Here is a 13981-nt window from a genome sequence, read left to right as displayed (position 1 = left end):
TAATCCTGTATTAATCAATCAAAATGACCCTAAAGGATGTAATATATTATACTGGCATAATCATTACTTCCTACGTAAAGATGTATCATTATTATTAAGAAAATCATCTAAACATAAATGTTATCCATGTCTAAAATGTTGTCTATCATTTCCAACTGAACGTGCATTAAATAAACATTTGGATTTATGTAATACACAGAAACATGTGGGAAGAAGAACATTCCATAAAGATGAATATCTAAAGTTTGATAAGTTCCATTATAAAAACAGAGTACCATTTGCTATGTATTATGATTTTGAATGTATAATAAAAAACAAAAAACGCATTCCTATTGCTTGTGGTTTATATATAAAAAGTGACTATCCTGATATATTAGAAGATAGGTATGAAAGTTATTCCGCTGAAGAAATAGTTGATTGGTTTATAAGTAGAGTAAATCATTATAACAAATTATTTAAAGATATATTTGAAATTAATATTCCACTTAATGAAGATACTATTACTCCACTTACTATTGAGTGTTTCTATTGTAGAGAGAACTTGGGAAATGACATTGTTAGAGATCATGATCATCTAAATGGTAAATTTAGAGGTTATGCTCACAATAAATGTAACCTCCAAGCTAAGAATACATTCGTACCAATATATGCATTTAACTCTACTAATTATGATAATCACTTATTTATAACTAAACCAGCAAAGAAGATTAGACTTAAAGTATTAACTAAAACTGATGAGAATTATGTTAGTATTGATATGGGTTATGCAAAAGCATTAGATATAATTAGGTTCTTCCATCCACTTAGCTTAGATGCTATAAGTAAAACATTGAGTGATAAAGAGTGTGTAACATTGAACAAATTTGGGTTAGAGAGACGTAAAGGTATATTCCCATATGAATGGTTTGATAGTGAAGATAAACTACATGAAACAACATTACCACCTAAGAAAGCATTCTATTTTAAGTTGAAACAAAGTGGTATTACAGATAAAGAATATAAGCAAACAATAGATTGTTGGAATAATACTGGATGTAAATCAATAAAAGACTATATGATGTTATATCTTAAAATAGATGTATTATTATCGGTAGATGTATTTGAAAGGTTAAGAGATAAGTGTTTAGAATAATATGAAATAGATCCTTGTTACACACATTCTACTCCTGGATTAACTTGGTTATGTGGATTGAAATATACTGATGTTAGACTTAAATATTATAAAGAAAATATATCTAATATTTATGATACAATACAACATGTTATTAGAGGTGGGTTAGCTTCAGTATAGGGTGATTGTCATGTAAAATGTAAAAATAAAGAAATAGATCCTGAGTATAAAGGGAAAGAGAATTATCTAAAATACTTAGACTTCAACTCAATATACGCTTCTGCTATGGTTCAAGCTTTACCTGATGGTGAGATATGTATGTGTGATGATTCTGTATATGTACAATCTACCTCTAATAAAGGTTATATTATACTATTGGTGTAAAGTATAATGATGAGTTGAAACATTAGACAAAGAAATATCCATTCTTTCCAGAAAAGACAAAAGCAAACATTGATCAGTTTACACCCTATCAAAATGAAAATAGAAAGAAAGGATACAAACCAAATGAGAAGTTAATGTTGAAGTTAACGGATACAAACGATTATGAAATTGATGGCGAGGTGTTAGATTGGTATTTAGCTAGTGGTTTGAAGTTGGAAGATATTACAATGAAGCAAAAGTTAGAGTATAGTAAAAGTGAGTGGTTAAAGCCTTATATTGAGTTTAATATTCAGAAAAGAAAAGAAACTCAAGCTAGGGGTGATAAATTTGGAGATGTATTCTTTAAACTGATGAATAATGCCTTCTATGGAAAAACAATAGAAAATGTATACAATAGACAAGATGTAGAGTTAGTTAATGAAGTAGATAGATATATCAGATTAGTAGACAATATTAGTTTTAAATATGCTGTAGAGTTTGATGATGATCTAGTGGCTCTACATAAAACAAGAGGTAATGTTAAGTTAGATAAGTTTAATTATATTGGTTTTGTTATATTATAAAAAGCTAAACTATTTATGTATAAAGCTATATATGATTACTTTGAGAAAGAGTTAGATTGTAGTTATCATTATACAGATACTGATAGTATATTTATAAACATAAATGCTCCTTTAGATAGTAATATAGAAACTGAAATGAATAAGATGAAAAATATTTTACATAATAATGAGTTAGGTAAGATGAAGGATGAATTACCTAATGATACTATTATAGAAGCCTGCTTCCTTAAAGCTAACGCATATTGTTATAATACAGTTAAAGGAGAAGATGAGAAAAAGTTAAAAGGTATAACCAAAGCTACTAATAAAAACCAAATTACTATTGAAGACTATTGAATCGCTATATATGAAGCTAAAAATAAATATGTTACAAATTTTACTATTGATAGTAAGAAACACCATTTAGAAACACAAGAACAATATAAAATAGCTATTGATCCATCTGATGATAAAGGTATTAAAAGTAGTAATGGTGAGTTCAGATTTTACAATTAATTTTTATATAAAAATTAGCAAAATTTAAAATTTATAAAAGATTTAAGCTGGTTTTTTGTTCAAGTTATCCACGAAGTGATTACATCAATTTTCGCAAGTTGGTTTTACGTTCTTTTTACACGGTCTCACTAGTTGTATACTAATATCTGGGGACGTCCACTGGAGTCAGTGGGGATAGAACCCAAACTATCCGTCTGATAACAGTTAATTACCAGCTTAACTCGACACTAGTGGTTTGCACTAAGTGAGATAAGAAATGATAGATTTTAAATATAAAAGAAGTGACTATAGAGTAGTGGACATATAAAAGGAATTAGAGTAATGTGTATATTGGTACCGTATCGCGGCTCTATGCTGCGGAGGTACCAATATACACATTACTCTCAAGCATAGCATCCATTATTTTTTTTGTGAAAAGAAATCTATTCAATGAAAATAGAAATCAATCTAAATCTATAAATCAAGGCGACCGATTAAAATTAAATGTTAAGATTGAGATTAATGTTGAGATTAATCTTCAGTTGATTAAGATTAATGGGCAAACAATCTCAAAAGTCTAGAACGCGTTGGACGCCTGTTAGGATCAAGTTCAAAACGCTATAGTTAGTTTGACAACAAATACTTGTCATTAAGGGTCTAAAATAGCTCACTTAATATATCTAGAGGCAAAGAGAAATCTGTTGCGCTTTGAAATGAAATGGATCTGATGAGCAAATGATGTATAGCGGATGCCAGGAGAGAGTGGGAGGGTAGAAATGAAGAAATTGTAGTAAATAGAGACATCAAGATAATCACTTGCAGCTGTATACTCCAAATCTTCAGCCAGGGAATTTTAACATTATAGGCCTCAATTTTGCTGCAGAATTAGACTTCTTGATTCTATGGAATAATCGCATGACTTAATGTGCGTATGAGATAACAACTGCGCCTCTTTTATCAGTTCTTGATTCAATTTATCGTTAAAAAAACATGCTTGTCAATCGACACAAACTGACCTCGAAATCGTAGTCGGGGTGTGTATTACTAGTCACTACAGACTCGTCTCCGTTCAGCTCAGCAAACTGCTGCTGCTCTCGGGCTAAAAAGTCCTGAACCTCGTCAGTCTCACCACTAGTTCCGAATCCAAACTCATCCATGATACTGTATAGTATTACTAGTACTAACTAGGAATGCTGGTTAATTTAAGGCAAGCCTTTACAAAGTCAAATCTGAAAAAGAAACATGTAAGTAAACATTTTAGGATTATGTCCTATCCAGCAACACCACAGGAATGTTTCTCAACTTTTCCTCCCGCAATATGACAACCAGTGAACAGGATGGGAATAGGATCGATACATTTCGAATAGAACCAATATATTGAATAATTTGTCATTAAATGTTACATTAAAATATAAATTTCAACGACTTCACCATGGAGAAAGGGGTCTACATTTTGCGCTCATCAAAGCAAAGCATCCATAATTTTTTGTGTGAAAAGAAATCTATTCATTATAGTCATAACATTAAAATCAATCTAAATCTATAAGTCAAGGCGAACGATCAAATTAAATGTTCTACACAATCATTGCAAGTGATATTGTAATAAAGAAGGCAAGTGAAAAAGCTCAACAAATTAGTAAATTTATCAAAATAATTTTTCAATCAAATAAATTAATTTACATCATGTCAAGTTTATCTCATTATTGGTAATGGAATACGTCCTTCCAAATCATAATGCATGTGCTCTTTATAACTCGCGCGTTCTGCAAAAAAGTTGCAACACTCCAAATGTCTACGCATTTCATCAGAGCAAGAAGGTCCCGAGTAAGTACAGAATCTGCTAATTTGAGGATTGACAAGAGCAACACTATCTGTCATCATATCACAATAACAACTTCCTAATGATGATGTCCCAATTTGCTGTACAGAGCTGATGTTTGGTGGCACAAAACACTCCGATGAGAAGGTCAAGTCCTGAAAAGACAGTTTACAGGCATAGTTAAATGTCTCTGCGAACAATCTTGGCGAATCCAAAAATTATAATCAGTCCGAATTATGTAAAAATCAAATGGTATCACATGCTACACAATCTAAAAGTGTAGCCCACACAATCGGGTATTCGAGGCCACCAGATATGCTGCATCACATAACTGCTAACCAGCTCAATTGGGCAAGTAGAGTTGGTCTTTAGGTTTCCTGGATCTTGGGGTAATATAACATTTTTCTCGGCCCATTGTTTGCAAATGTTTTTTGAATACTAAAATCTGATTGCGCGGGTCTCTATGACAAAAGTAAGACTGTAAAAGGGTTCAAGAGCGGATAGCATCATTTCCTTTCCTAGGATAGCGAATGCGATAAATTGTAAAGGAAATTGTTGATACTTTTTTTTTAAAAAAACTACTGGTAGAATTGTGAAACTAATAGTAGAAATTGGGGCTGATGCGAGAGGGGGGTTGTTAGGGGGGGGGGGGGTTGGGGGTCAACCTCTTAGAACCACCCCTCACACCATACGTTTAAGTCTCCAAAACAGTTTCTGTGAATAGCATACTTGGAGACTAGTGAGCTGAAAGGCTCTAAGAGAACTTAATGCCCGCGGGGCGCTACCGGTTTATCTCGTTTTTGAGGACGAAAAGTCTAATGGGTCAGACAAAATTTGGTCAAGCAAAAAATTGCACTAAAAAGACCAACAGAACTAATATAATTGCTAAAAACTTCATATGAGAGCAATTAAATAACATAGCCGGCAGATTGCCGGAAAATAGCCGCCATTGAACCGCTAGACGCACATCGGGATTAAAACAGAGAAAAAAAAATTAGCCGCAATAGCTTCGTAGATCTGGAGTCTCAAAAAAACAGTGAAAAAGACAGACCAAAATAAAGTCTTTTCGTTGAAGGCGAAGATGTTATATTTTGATTAAGAATCTGTACAAATTATTGCTGCCTCTATCAGCTGCTGTTAAAAAATCTTCATTTAGAGTGACACATTCACTTGACCTTATCTCTTTTAATTAAAGTAAATAAGAGTCAATTTCAAAGTGAGGAAGTCATTTTTGAGGTTAATCACGCGAATGAACAAAAAACTCGCTCCACTATGAGGGAAAATTGACGTCACGCACGCGTTTCAGTTGAAATTGCATGAACAAATGAAAAAAAGTGGTTGTGACGTCATAAGTTCAAAACAAGAATCTTGACGACAAAATAAAAAAAACAAAAAATTCAACGTCAAAATTCAAGTAATGAACAAACTTGCTTTCTGCTAAAAAAAAAACATAGCCGGTAGATCGTGCGGTGTAGTTCAGATAATTGGGGGTGACTTATATAGGAACAAAAAATCTCAAAATGACCTCTTCACCTTGGACATTACAAGCAGTTCCTAATTACTATACATTACAAACGAAGCTACCGTTAAAGTCCAATGTTCGAAAACAGAAGTCAACAATCAAAAACGGAGGTAAAGGCTCGAACAGAAAAAGTCAAAATTCAAGTCACGAACAAACTTGCTTTCTGCTAAAAAACCTGTAGAATCTCAATACTCCTTTTCGAGTCGTAAAAACCAAAAGAAGGCCAATAATAGCCCAGCTATCGCTGTGCGGCTATTAAAAAAGAAGAGATAGTAATTGACACATTTTTCCTAAGTTTCAAAAATTGTTTTAATTCAGTGTCGAGTTTCAGTTAGAATCTAAAGCTATACTTATTTCAGCTTCGAAACTGAAGGGTATTAAGCTTAATATCAGCTAGCAATCGCTCTAATGAACTTTGATAACCTAATGCGCTATGACTTAATGACCGGGCTTTATCGGTTTATCCTGTTTCTTTTGATTTCGACCTCTTGACATTGACCGTATTCACTACATTGCGTAATTCAATGCGCGAAAGAATTGAGAATCCATTCAGTTGAAACAGTGAGCGAGGTAAGTCAGAAAATCAAACGTGAAAATCGTGACTTATGTAAAGGGAAAAACGTGATCAAAAGGTAAAGCGAATTAAAAAAAAAACATAGCACGACAAGTCCTGACCTACAATTCAAAGAATTTTCATCGAATAAACAATACATTAGCCCTAGAACGGACTAGCATTGAATTGCAAAAACCATTTCTAAAAAAAATCAGATCAAAAAATTTAACAAAAAAAACTGAGAATTAATGTCAAAATGCCGCATGTGAACAAAAAAAGCCACTAGCGAGAAGAGAAAACTTGGTTAAAACAAAGAACTAGGCCTAGAATAAACTATGAATGGATTGGGAATATTTTGAAAAAAATCCGATCCAAAAAATCGGAAAAACAGTAAAAATCAGAGTGAAATTGCCGCATGTGAACAAAAAAAATCACTAGCGAGAACGCGAATTTTTGTTCAAACACAGTTTTCTCACCCTACTTTAAAATTAGAGCAAAAAAATTTCACGCCGCAAAACCACTCGCTTTTTCGCTCCACTTCCTGTTTCGGCGTGACCAAAATCACTACTCCAATTTGACTTCAAAAATCATGAAAATGTGTGAACAGATCTTAAAAAAAAACAGCGCCCAATACAATTCAAATTCTTTGAATTGTAAAAAAAGCGCCTAAAAAATAGCCGTTTGAGAGGCTGACTGCGGCTATTAATAACCGATTAACGTCTGGTGAATTCCTCTCAAACGACCGGCGAGCGGTTGGCTTCGGTAGTAGCCAACTTGAGCATAGGGATGCTATGCATTAGGTGTTCAATAGGGTGGGTGGAGCGAGGTGGGGGTGTCAGGGGCGCGGAGTGGGGTATCAGGGGCCGCGGATGGGGGTGTTATCGAAACTGTTCTGGTCTCCTCAAAACAGTTTCGTTGAATCGCAATACAGGGAATTGTAAGGCAGAAGGCTCTAAGAGAGCTGCTCAGCCACTTAATGCGATCCGGGCTTTACCGGTTTATCTCAAATTATTCCCCGACTTCAGTTGTCACTTCTTTCAGAGAATTAAGCCAAAACAGTTCATTATTCATTTTTGTAGTCAATTATAGGCCCGTGTAAGTCACAGCAATTTTGGCTCGAGTTTTAAATATAAACAATCTCTCAAAGGATTGGCGAGCTGAGGCTAGCTTTTGCCTACCTGAAGGTGCGAGGGGTGGGGCTGGGCGTACGGGGAGGGAGGGTCAGATGGAACGATGTGGGGGTGGGGAATGACGTGAAGTGATGGGTGAAATGGGGTGGGGGTTAGTGGGGAGGGGGTAGTGGTGGGAGGTGTGTTCAAACTTTAAGAACCGCCTTTCACACAAATAATTTAAGTCTCCAAAACAATTTCAGCGTTACCTGTTTATTCCGCTTTCCGGGACGAAAAGAAAGGTTTAAAGCCTCAGAGGAAAAATTGTCACGCAAAAAAATGAATTAAAAAAACCACAGGACAACTATAATTGCGACAAAATACCTTTAAGAGCAATTCAAATTACTTGAAACAAATTATTACAAATGTTGCTGTTGTAAAAGAGTGAACATTTAACAGCATTCATTCTTTCAACAACCTGCTCGGCAAATTTCAAACTTTCAAGTCGAAACATTATCAGTTCTCCGAGAAAACGAGAATTTTGAATGGTGGTTGATTTCAAATGTTTCATCAAGTTAAACCAAAAATATTTCAGAAAAAAAACTGATGGAAATGTCCAAGCTTAACAAAGTATACATTTCAAGGCCTGTTAATGGATGCTTTCCATGACAAAATCTTTGATCCACAAAACGCAATTAAAACAAATATTAACTACGAAATATGACGTTAGAAAACTTTAAAAGATATGAATGATCATGATGTTTACACGGAACAATTGTAATCAAGTTCAAATACAAATTTTATATTTTTTGTTTGTACTGTTATTTTCGATTTTACAGAATTGAGTACTCATGTATATAGGTAATCAAATACCCTTCAAAATTCCGTCATAAAATAGAAGTGCCAACTTACAGCAGCCGTATTGCCCTCGTCAACATGTGCACTTTCTTCAGCTACCAAAGCAGTATCATCATCATGATCATTATCATGAGATAGAAAACAAAACTTCCACGTCACATTCCCATCGTCCTGTTCCTCAGTGGCTTCTGAAGGGACCCATGTACTCACCACAATGCCACGGTCACGCTGTTCTGCATACTCGATAACTCTGTACCTGAATATCGGTGTCATTTAAGGACAAGTTCTTTTCCTGTAGCACTTTTGATCCGATCCTTTATTTACTGGGCTTCCTTGATGTTTCATTTAGCGACGGCAAATTCTAGCATTGCCGGGCGGAAGGGAGCGTAAGAAAGCCAAATGAAGGTATCAAGATTTAGTACAGACCACATAGTTATTTTTGATATATTCTATAGTATATATAGAAGACTATAAAGAGATACCGGACTGAACCGGATCTGCTAAAACTGTCAGGTGTAACCAAGTTTTAAAAGTATTTAATATTCATAACTATAAACTCATATGTTATATCATTAAATGCATTTGTACATATGTAACTCCGAAAGGAGAGTTCAGTGTAGTTCATTTGACGCCTGCATAAATAGCAGGTAGTTCATCGTGCTTTCAAATTCACATATCTGCTAATGGCAGACGAAACGAAACTAAAACTGTTAAGAAGAACAGTCGCCTCGTTGCCAAACAATTTATTGCTGAACTTAAATCTTTTTCAAAGTCAAAGGTTCATACATCTAGCCAATTGGAGCCAACTCTAGTAGATAGTAATCGAGAAAAAGATTCCAGAGCACGCCATCTGGATAATACAATTTCCAATCACGAGATCAATAGAGAACAATCACTCAATAGAGCCCCGTACGGACATATGGTAAACGGACTTAACTACCGGGATAACAAGGCGCAGTCAGCAGGACAAAAACTCCACTCGGAGTTCCAGTATTTTTGGAGACAGCGGCCAACCCACCTACAGAGTGGAGCACATGGTTTGGCACATTAAAAATGGCCATAATGGCAAGAGATAACCTACAAGTCGATAAGCTTCTAAAGCTTAAACCGACAAGCGCTGAATTATTCTACCCAACCCTTCCAACTTATGAAGAACCATTCGAAGGAGAAACAGGCGACGAAGACAGACAAAGAGAGCAGCGAAAAGAAAGAAAAGTGGACTGGGGAAATGATTGTAAACAGATCGAACAAAGAGGGCCTATGATAGACAGAATCCCATGGGACGAAGCTGACCTAAAGGTCAAAAGCTTAAAATACCTCTCCCTAGGATCAGAAGGCAGTAGAACTTATAACCAAAGAAACCCCCACACAAAGATTGAACGCTGTACAACGAATGAACTAGTCCATGAGCTAGCACTTACATTCACCGGGCCACGGACTACAACATTCGATTGATTTCAGTGCTATAAAGCAATGCAACAATCAGATGAATCTCTCGAAACTTTCTCTAGTCGTCTAGGAGAAGTAGGAGCCCACTGTAGATTTGAAAATCTAGAAGAATATCTCGTGAAAGATATATTCATATCGAACATGAGAAGCTACAATATCCAAATGGAACTCCTCTCAGAAGTTCGTACACCTCAACAAGCCCTCAACTACGCAATCAACAGAGAAAGAGGGCAAGCCAACCAACAGGAAAACCTGAAGGCAAATACAAGCTGGAACACAGTTTCATACGTTCGTCAAAATAAACCACGAGCATCAACGTTAAATACGAAACAAAATTTACGGCCTGCTGGAAATGTGGGAGCACATTCTCAATGGCTCATCTCCAAACATGCCCTGCAAAAACCATGCAAAACAATTTGCAAAAAGTTTGGGCACTAAACTTCCATGTGTACAGCCAAAATGCCATGAGACGGCCCCCACGAGGAACCCAGAATAACTCTACACAACAGTGAAAACCGCAACAAATTAGAAGAGTAAAACATATAGCACAAGATGTACCAGAAAATGATCAAACGGAGGAAAGTGTAGACGCTGAAGCCGCACAGTACAAAAAAGAACTCCATGAGGATTGGGCCAATATAAACCTCATACGCCCAACAGAATTCATCACGAAGACAAACGATGCAATTAACAAAGAGTCTAATGGAGAATTCTGGGTAGAAACCACAACAAGCTCACACAAACTACAGTGGTTAGCGGACACTGGCTCTCCGAGGTCAATTATAAATCAAGACATCGCGCAACAACTCCAAAAGGAGATCTCAAACACAAAAATAAGTGCTTACACAGAAAACACAATATAAACGTGCTTCAACAACAACATAGATATAAAAGGAGTACTAACCCTCGACATAAAGTCAGGATCCTGGACAGTAAAAGCGTGCAAAGTACTGATAGTGACCAATCGAACAAACAACATTATGGTGAGAGACATATTCGCCAAACTAGGCATCAAATCAGCGCAAACAAACAAGCCGGTGGGAAAATTAATTTAATATCTCAATTCCAAACGGAGAAAAACAACAAAATGGGTAATTCAAAAAAACCCACAATTATGCACGCGATTGGGACGCTCTAAAAATCACATTGCAAAATCCATATTCAAACTACAATACAACCCGTCCCAACATAAAAAAACGAAGAGTACCACTACACCTACTTGACAAACAGGAAAACGAATTGCAAAAACTCATCGAAGACAAACACATTGTAAAATTAGATGAACACTTCATAAGTCCTGTAGTTAAAATTGTGAAAAAAGACAAATCAGTAAAAAAAAGCACTCGACTCCAAAAAGCTAAACGATGCTATGCACAAAAACAGATATCAGATGCAAAGCATCGACCATTTGATTGATTCAGTAGCAGTGTTCATCTCCGAAAGGAAAAACAAGCCATATTTCTTCTCTAAGCTTGACTTGAAATATGCGTATAGTCAAATCCCATTAGACGAAAACATTAAAAAACATTGCAATTTCAATATACTAGGTGGCAAAGCAACAGGCCTATACAGATTCATAAACGGATTCTATGGACTGAAAGACATGCCGGCAACTTTTCAAAAAACTATAGATAACATTTCATATAAAAACAAAACTCGCATATCTGTATGACATTCTTATAATAACAAAAGGAACTCTAGAAGAACCCGAGAAAGATCTAGATAAAACCTTGCACAGACTAAATGAAGAAAACCTAGCAATAAATCTTCAAAAATGCGAATTTACCAAAGAACAAATTGTGTGGTTAGGATTTATAGTAACTCCCACAAAACAAAAATGTGATTCAATCATAAAGTTAGAAAACCCGAAAACAATAAAACAACTAATATCGTTCATGGGATGTATGCATCACCTTATAAAGTTTCTCCTCAATCTTGCAGAAATATCCAAACCACTTAGACCGCTGCTATCAAAAGCAAACGCAAAATCCCAAAACAAATTAGATTGGCAAGAAAAACACACCGAAGATTCAATCAAATCAAAGCGCAAATAAAACGAACAACAGGAAATAAACATTTCGACACATCAAAACAAACAAGAGTACGCTGTGACGCTAGCAAAAAAGGCCTAGGGGCGTGTTTAGAACAAAAACTTAGAAATATATGAAGCCAATAGCCTTCGCCAGCCGTTTTTTACACAACTTAGGAACATTAATAGTACAAACGAATTAGAACTATTAGCAGTCGTTTGGGCCCTGGAACATTTCAAATATTACCTATACGGGTCGGAATTCATTCTCCTAACGGACCATCAAGCACTACTTACAGCACTAAGAAAATAGGGGAAACAAAACCTATCAAAGTAGACTAACTCGCTGGGTAGATGGTTTGTTACCATTTCATTTCTCATGTCCCAAGGGAAAAAATGGGGTTTGCAGACTACCTTAGTAGATATCCAACAGGAGAAGCAATTCACCCATGGGACGAAGACAAAAACTTTGTCATTAAATCGATAGAAGAAATAAGTTCTTTCTGTTAGGCAACGCGCTAACTCCAAATGGAGCAATGAGCACAACCAATCCCCACACAGACACAAAACAAGCCAAAAATGACGTAATTAATTCAAAGCGGTTATATAGCAAAACAAGCAACGCTTTTTGCCTTAACACGCTTACAGTCAGATAATCCTTCGCACTCAATTAATTCAAAAGTTATGAATTTAGAAATTCAGTCCCATTCATTCAACGAAAACATTGTCGGCATAACAACAAGACAAAACCCATCAAAAGAAACAATTAACATTCCTATGATTCGAAGACCCAGAACCCCAAACAAAACTTAAAAATCCCAAATGGAGCTACCTAGCTCATCAAAAAACTTACTCATTCAAGTACTCAGAGTACACATCTAACAAAGGCAAAGGCCTTGACGCGTTGGATTCCACAAAACACGCAGAATTATTTACTGCTTATCAAGATAACCCAACCCCCTTATATAGAAAAAACTTAGCAAAAGTATTTAATGAGAAATTTATTGCGGAAGCCTCACAGAAGCAACTAAAAGTCATTATTGACATGGTAAACACCCAGAATCGGGAAGACTTGAAGAAAGTGAATCCCTTATACTTTCGCATCCGTCGGGACCTATCCGTTACTCCCACCACTTGCTTGTTATATGATAACCAACTAGTTATTCCAACAGAACTCAAGCAACTAGTACTTGACACAATTCATCATAAGCACCCAGGACAGGGGGGATGCTAGCCCTAGCAAAACTAGTATGTTGGCCTCGCATCCATTCGGAGATAGTATCCAAAGCGAAAGCGCGCCGACACTGCACCGAGAAAGGTAAAAACCTTTAAGCTCTTATTCCGATAAATTAATGAGGGAAACTACCACAATTAAAAGAATCAAATGAAGAAATCCAAATGGATTTCGCAGGTCCAATCCCCTACAAAAATAGCACACAAAATAACTACATACTAGTTACCGTAGATAGACTCACGTTTTCCCCATAAGGATATATTCCATAACTGTGATACTGAAAGAGCAATCGACTACCTAGATAAATATTGTAAAATTCACGGAATCCCCGGATGAACACAATGCGATCAAGCCCACGCTTTCAAAGCAGAAGAATTTGAAATATTCTGTACAAATAGAATTATTAAACTAATCCTTGCTCCGGCAGACCACCGAGGAACAGATATGGTTGAACGGCTCATTCAAACGATAAAGACAGGTTTAGCAGTGTTAGATATTGTCCCCAACTGGAGTTCGGATCATTAAGCTAAAGATTAGCTTACGTATTTATGATAAAAAACATTTCAACTATAACTCATTGATAATGAAGATCAGAGATGATGACAATAAGCTACATAACAGCAGCTGAAGTGAGACATCAACAAAGAGAGAGAGAGAGAGAGAGAGAGAGAGAGAGAGAGCAGAGAGAGAGAGAGATAAAACGTGAACGAGAACGAGAAGGAAAGGGACCCTAACCGAAAGAGAGAGCATACGACTCATCCCTAATAGAACAACAAGGGTAACTCCATTTGAGGCACACTTTGGTAGAAAACCAAATACAGAGTTAACAAACATGTTAACTTAACCATCAACATAAAATTTAATTTACCAAAAGTT

At 35.9% G+C, this 13981-nt stretch overlaps 2 protein-coding genes across 4 annotated transcripts in view; both read right to left on the bottom strand.

Moving 5' to 3' along the window:
• The window catches only part of LOC142351989 (uncharacterized), a 379819-nt gene that overhangs the window by 132450 nt on the left and 233388 nt on the right, over positions 1–13981 (bottom strand). The window lies entirely within an intron of this gene.
• Positions 3890–13981, bottom strand: part of LOC142352149 (uncharacterized) — a 53897-nt gene continuing 43805 nt past the window's right edge. For all 3 annotated transcript variants that reach the window (XM_075404542.1, XM_075404540.1, XM_075404541.1), the window contains 2 exons: positions 8448–8649; positions 3890–4506 (listed from right to left, as the gene is read on the bottom strand). In XM_075404542.1, the coding sequence (XP_075260657.1) occupies positions 4225–4506; positions 8448–8649 (484 nt within the window). In that variant the 3' untranslated portion in view covers positions 3890–4224. The remainder of the gene's footprint in view (positions 4507–8447; positions 8650–13981) is intronic.

This window comes from Convolutriloba macropyga, chromosome 13 (assembly GCF_964194025.1).
Source record: "Convolutriloba macropyga chromosome 13, txConMacr16.3, whole genome shotgun sequence".
Classification (NCBI taxonomy): domain Eukaryota; kingdom Metazoa; phylum Xenacoelomorpha; order Acoela; family Convolutidae; genus Convolutriloba; species Convolutriloba macropyga.
The sequence above is the reverse complement of the archived record's forward strand: the minus strand, read 5'-3'. Positions and strand labels throughout refer to the sequence as shown.